This window comes from Cottoperca gobio, unplaced genomic scaffold (genome assembly GCF_900634415.1).
Source record: "Cottoperca gobio unplaced genomic scaffold, fCotGob3.1 fCotGob3_37arrow_ctg1, whole genome shotgun sequence".
Lineage (NCBI taxonomy): Eukaryota > Metazoa > Chordata > Actinopteri > Perciformes > Bovichtidae > Cottoperca > Cottoperca gobio.
Window position 1 is genome coordinate 123,151 of NW_021166973.1, and position 6,850 is coordinate 130,000.

At 48.2% G+C, this 6,850-nt stretch overlaps 1 protein-coding gene across 1 annotated transcript in view; it reads left to right on the forward strand.

The window, feature by feature from the left end:
- Positions 1-227: 227 nt before the first annotated feature.
- LOC115005848 (diacylglycerol kinase theta-like) overlaps positions 228-6,850 on the forward strand; it is a 22,069-nt gene continuing 15,446 nt past the window's right edge. Inside the window, exon 1 of the mRNA XM_029427818.1 lies at positions 228-297. Coding sequence (XP_029283678.1) covers positions 228-297 — 70 coding nt within the window. The remainder of the gene's footprint in view (positions 298-6,850) is intronic.

Here is a 6,850-nt window from a genome sequence, read left to right on the forward strand (position 1 = left end):
TCATCCCTCTTGATGTTTTGGGGGGTTTGACATCTCCAGCAGTCATTTCTTGTTCATTTTCGTGGCAGGAGCAGAATTCCTCTAATTAAGCACAAACTCCAGAGCAGCGCTGATTAAATATTTATCCTCCTTTAGCCCGCTGCCTTCCTCCAGGGACACACACGTCTGGAAAGCCTGGAAAAATATTTCTGTGCGGGGAGAGAAAAAGTCAATGAGACGCTGCAAACATGTTGGCGAGGAAGAGGATGAGGAAGATTAGAAACCAGACGGCAACAGGCTGCAATCACGATCAGTGTTGTAACACTTCTCATACACACAGGTGCACAGGTGCACAGGTGCACGGCTGTCCTCGTGCTGCACAGCGCTGGAAGTTAAACACATTAGTCTCAATATCATTTATAAAATCTTATTTATATCAGAAACTTTTATCACATTTTCAGTAATTTGGAAGTATTTGTTTTGTGTATTTCCTTCTGAAGTGTGTTTAATGTGCATATTAAACACACTTCTGGAGATCTGATGCATCATAAAGATTAAAGAGTTTTTTAATCTTTCCTTTTATTTTAGGTTTTGGTTGAAAAGAATAAAAAACGTGATGATGTCGCAGCCTCCTGCAAACCTGAAATATATTCAAGTAATCCTCAAAACCCCTTAAGATTCCCCTTAAGAACTCCTTAAACCCACTGAGGCCCTGTGATGAGGAAAGATAAGAATCCTCTGGATCCCCAAAACACCTGGAACTGCCTCAAGCACTCCTTGAGCCTCCTGGTGATGCCTTTGCAATCCCTTAAGAAGTCCAGGAGTTTCCTTAAAGCCTGTTGAAAACACTTAAGAACCCTTAGATCCCCTCAGAGTTACCAGAACCTCCCTTAAAATCTCCTGGAACATCATTTAAAGCCTGATTTAAAAATCCAGACGCCCGAGAGGTTCTTTCAGATCCCCTGGATCCCCTTAAAAAAACCTTTACTGAAACCTCCACCGTCCCTTAAAGAGCAACTTGCAGGTTGGATGTTTTACTAAATGTTTACTTTACGTGCAGACTTACATATGTTTGAAATATCCCTCACAGTTTAAGACTGCCAGGAGTTACAGAAACATTTTGAAATGAGCAGGATTAATCTACGCATGCATTAAAACACACACATGAATAAATAGTGTAGAAACACAGAACACTAGTTTTTAAGAGGTAGCAGCTGAAAACGTTTCTCTAATCTTCTCAGAAGCTCCCAAACATCTCTCAGGATTCATCTGCTTTTTAAATATATCTTCTTCTTCAACCTAATGACTTTATTAATTCTTCTTCTCTCATAATAAACAGGAGAATCTGTCATGTGTGGACAGATGGCACTTTGTTGTGCAGGCACACGGCGCCTCACAGTGGACACAGGCGGTACTGCACCACTGCACATAAACGCTTTTCCTTTTAGCTTTTTGGAGAATTATGTTTGTAATTTAGTCAGAAATGATTTATCTCAGGAGAGGTGGCTCCAAACACACAGAACAATCATATAAAACACAACAGAATAAAAAGAGTTATAAGATCCAAATGATGAATCTATGAATAAAGTTACAGAAAGTAAGAATGATTCTTGTTATTATGTTAAGTGTGCTCATAACAAACCTTAAATAAGTGAGACAATCCCTCAATGATCCGCCGCATCTCCTGGTCCTCATCAGACATGAGTCATAACCCCCCATACATACGACGAAGACCATGCAATGTGGCTGAAAGCTCAGAATAAAACTAATTTTTCTTTTAAGAGACCTTTGAGTCGAGGTCACTTTGAAACAGTGGTAAATAAGTACATTTACCCAAAGTACACATTTGAAGTACTTGTACTTTGAGTATTTTCCTCTGAGACTATACGCAGGGAAATATTCTACTTTTATTTACAGACTCAGATTAATGATACGAAATATCAACATGAATGATGATTTATTTGAGACTTTATTGCTGCAGAATATAAAGTCATGAGCTCCACCTTCACACACATTAATGCATCAATAATTATAAACAATATAATAAATGTTATTCTGCAGAATCAGGACTTTGACTGCACACGTTTTCTTCTTGTCAAATGTGAAGACGCAGACGGCTTTGAATATCAACATATTGAGACGTCTGACACTTACAGACATGAGGGCAGTTTCTCTTCTACATGATGGAACATTTAGAAACATACAATCCTTTCCTACGGTCTTTAACTATTAACGCCTCAAACAAGAACCTTTCGTCTGCTGCGGAGGTGAATCCCAGATAGTCGTGAGCTGCTGCTCTCGAGTCGACACCAGACTAATATTAACACGTCCGTGCCGCACAAAGCGAGCTGAATACACATTTCTTAGGGAGACATTTAAGCACTTTACAGGCACACGGGGAGAGCAGCGCTGCCTCTCGGAGTCATCGCGTCTCCATGTGACGATAAATGTGAGGAAATATTATATTTTACCAGCTGTTTATATTAATGATTCAGACCAAACAGCCGTTAACGCAGACGGAAAGACACAAAGTTGTGGAGCCTGCAGACTTCCTGCTGGGGGGGGGTCACGACCCCACTTTAACCATCTGAGGGGGCATTTAACCCCCGACACTCGTACATATCCTACAACACTGTTAACGGCCTCCAGACACCAGCAGCTCCGTCTCTGCTAATATTATTACAGAAACTTTATTATGTTTTAATGTTCTGTTGTTGGTTTTCTGTAACGTTGTTAAGAGAAGTAAATAAGTATTAATAATATTCCACTGCTAACACACCTGCAGAGTGACGATGCACAATATTTCAATCCTGTACATTTTCATTTATACGCATTATATATATATATATTATTATACGCACGTCTTTCCCGCGTCGTTGCAGAGAACATGGAGTTCCTCCTGTCGTGGGATGAACACATTATTATTACGTCTACTCAGAGTCGCTTTACACACTATAATATATTGAGCAATTCCTTCACACATAGGAGCCCATCACGTCTGAGTCTTGGGTGTGACGTGAAACTACATTTGCTATTTATACCTCCAACTCGTCTTATCTACTATTGTGCGTTGAACTGAAATGAGCTGCGTGCAGCAGAGCACTGGAGACATTATGGTCTGGAGCAGGACTCGCTTTGCACAAACTGTAAGCAGGAAAAATGGACCTCCTTTAAAGTCCCATGAAAGACGGATATTATGGTGCAGATGGGTCTCTCGTATGAGAGGCAGAGTCTCTCCCATCTCCCATGAGAGACAGAGTCTCTCTCCCATGAGAGGCAGAGTCTCTCCCATCTCCCATGAGAGACAGAGTCTCTCTCCCATGAGAGGCAGAGTCTCTCCCATCTCCCATGAGAGGCAGAGTCTCTCCCATCTCCCATGAGAGACAGAGTCTCTCTCCCATGAGAGGCAGAGTCTCTCCCATCTCCCATGAGAGACAGAGTCTCTCTCCCATGAGAGGCAGAGTCTCTCCCATCTCCCATGAGAGGCAGAGTCTCTCTCGTATGAGAGGCAGAGTCTCTCTCCCATGAGAGGCAGAGTCTCTCTCGCATGAGAGGCAGAGTCTCTCCTGTATGAGAGGCAGAGTCTCTCCCGTATGAGAGGCAGAGTCTCTCTCCCATGAGAGGCAGAGTCTCTCTCGTATGAGAGGCAGAGTCTCTCCCATCTCCCATGAGAGACAGAGTCTCTCTCCCATGAGAGGCAGAGTCTCTCCCATCTCCCATGAGAGGCAGAGTCTCTCTCGTATGAGAGGCAGAGTCTCTCCCATCTCCCATGAGAGACAGAGTCTCTCTCCCATGAGAGGCAGAGTCTCTCCCATCTCCCATGAGAGACAGAGTCTCTCTCCCATGAGAGGCAGAGTCTCTCCCGTATGAGAGGCAGAGTCTCTCCTGTATGAGAGGCAGAGTCTCTCTCGTATGAGAGGCAGAGTCTCTCTCGTATGAGAGGCAGAGTCTCTCTCCCATGAGAGGCAGAGTCTCTCTCCCATAAGAAGCAGAGTCTCTCTCGTATGAGAGGCAGAGTCTCTCTCCCATGAGAGGCAGAGTGTCTCTCGTATGAGAGGCAGAGTCTCTCTCGCATGAGAGGCAAAGTCTCTCCCGTATGAGAGGCAGAGTCTCTCCCGTATGAGAGGCAGAGTCTCTCTCGTATGAGAGGCAGAGTTTCTCCCATGAGAGGCAGAGTCTCTCTCGTATGAGAGGCAGAGTCTCTCTCGCATGAGAGGCAGAGTCTCTCCCGTATGAGAGGCAGAGTCTCTCCCGTATGAGAGGCAGAGTCTCTCTCGTATGAGAGGCAGAGTCTCTCCCATGAGAGGCAGAGTCTCTCTCCCATGAGAGGCAGAGTCTCTCTCGTATGAGAGGCAGAGTCTCTCCCGTATGAGAGGCAGTCTCTCTCGTATGAGAGGCAGGGTCTCTCTCGTATTAGAGGCAGAGTCTCACTCCCATGAGAGGCAGAGTCTCTCCCATGAGAGGCAGAGTCTCTCTCGTATGAGAGGCAGAGTCTCTCTCCCATGAGAGGCAGAGTCTCTCTCGTATGAGAGGCAGAGTCTCTCTCCCGTATGAGAGGCAGAGTCTCTCCCGTATGAGAGGCAGAGTCTCTCCCGTATGAGAGGCAGAGTCTCTCTCGTATGAGAGGCAGAGTCTCTCTCGTATGAGAGGCAGAGTCTCTCTCCCATGAGAGGCAGAGTCTCTCTCCCATGAGAGGCAGAGTCTCTCTCGTATGAGAGGCAGAGTCTCTCTCCCATGAGAGGCAGAGTCTCTCTCGCATGAGAGGCAGAGTCTCTCCCGTATGAGAGGCAGAGTCTCTCCCGTATGAGAGGCAGAGTCTCTCTCCCATGAGAGGCAGAGTCTCTCTCGTATGAGAGGCAGAGTCTCTCCCATCTCCCATGAGAGACAGAGTCTCTCTCCCATGAGAGGCAGAGTCTCTCCCATCTCCCATGAGAGGCAGAGTCTCTCTCGTATGAGAGGCAGAGTCTCTCCCATCTCCCATGAGAGACAGAGTCTCTCTCCCATGAGAGGCAGAGTCTCTCCCATCTCCCATGAGAGACAGAGTCTCTCTCCCATGAGAGGCAGAGTCTCTCCCGTATGAGAGGCAGAGTCTCTCCTGTATGAGAGGCAGAGTCTCTCTCGTATGAGAGGCAGAGTCTCTCTCGTATGAGAGGCAGAGTCTCTCTCCCATGAGAGGCAGAGTCTCTCTCCCATGAGAGGCAGAGTCTCTCTCGTATGAGAGGCAGAGTCTCTCTCCCATGAGAGGCAGAGTGTCTCTCGTATGAGAGGCAGAGTCTCTCTCGCATGAGAGGCAGAGTCTCTCCCGTATGAGAGGCAGAGTCTCTCTCGTATGAGAGGCAGAGTCTCTCTCGTATGAGAGGCAGAGTCTCTCTCGTATGAGAGGCAGAGTCTCTCTCCCATGAGAGGCAGAGTCTCTCCCATGAGAGGCAGAGTCTCTCTCGTATGAGAGGCAGAGTCTCTCTCCCATGAGAGGCAGAGTCTCTCTTGTATGAGAGGCAGAGTCTCTCCCATGAGAGGCAGAGTCTCTCCCCCATGAGAGGCAGAGTCTCTCTCTCCCATGAGAGGCAGAGTCTCTCTCCCATGAGAGGCAGAGTCTCTCTCCCATGAGAGGCAGAGTCTCTCTCCCATGAGAGGCAGAGTCTCTCCCATGAGAGGCAGAGTCTCTCCCATGAGAGGCAGAGTCTCTCTCGTATGAGAGGCAGAGTCTCTCTCCCATGAGAGGCAGAGTCTCTCCCATGAGAGGCAGAGTCTCTCCCATGAGAGGCAGAGTCTCTCTCCCATGAGAGGCAGAGTCTCTCTCGTATGAGAGGCAGAGTCTCTCTCCCATGAGAGGCAGAGTCTCTCTCGTATGAGAGGCAGAGTCTCTCCCATGAGAGGCAGAGTCTCTCCCCCATGAGAGGCAGAGTCTCTCTCTCCCATGAGAGGCAGAGTCTCTCTCCCATGAGAGGCAGAGTCTCTCCCATGAGAGGCAGAGTCTCTCTCCCATGAGAGGCAGAGTCTCTCCCATGAGAGGCAGAGTCTCTCTCCCATGAGAGGCAGAGTCTCTCCCATGAGAGGCAGAGTCTCTCTCCCATGAGAGGCAGAGTCTCTCCCATGAGAGGCAGAGTCTCTCCCATGAGAGGCAGAGTCTCTCTCCCATGAGAGGCAGAGTCTCTCTCCCATGAGAGGCAGAGTCTCTCTCCCATGAGAGGCAGAGTCTCTCTCGTATGAGAGGCAGAGTCTCTCTCGTATGAGAGGCAGAGTCTCTCTCCCATGAGAGGCAGAGTCTCTCTCCCATGAGAGGCAGAGTCTCTCCCATGAGAGGCAGAGTCTCTCCCATGAGAGGCAGAGTCTCTCTCCCATGAGAGGCAGAGTCTCTCTCGTATGAGAGGCAGAGTCTCTCTCGTATGAGAGGCAGAGTCTCTCTCCCATGAGAGGCAGAGTCTCTCTCGTATGAGAGGCAGAGTCTCTCTCCCATGAGAGGCAGAGTCTCTCTCCCATGAGAGGCAGAGTCTCTCCCATGAGAGGCAGAGTCTCTCTCCCATGAGAGGCAGAGTCTCTCCCATGAGAGGCAGAGTCTCTCCCATGAGAGGCAGAGTCTCTCTCCCATGAGAGGCAGAGTCTCTCCCATGAGAGGCAGAGTCTCTCTCTATGAGAGGCAGAGTCTCTCTCCATGAGAGGCAGAGTCTCTCTCGTATGAGAGGCAGAGTCTCTCCCATGAGAGGCAGAGTCTCTCCCATGAGAGGCAGAGTCTCTCTCTCCCATGAGAGGCAGAGTCTCTCTCCCATGAGAGGCAGAGTCTCTCCCATGAGAGGCAGAGTCTCTCTCCCATGAGAGGCAGAGTCTCTCCCATGAGAGGCAGAGTCTCTCTCCCATGAGAGGCAGAGTCTCT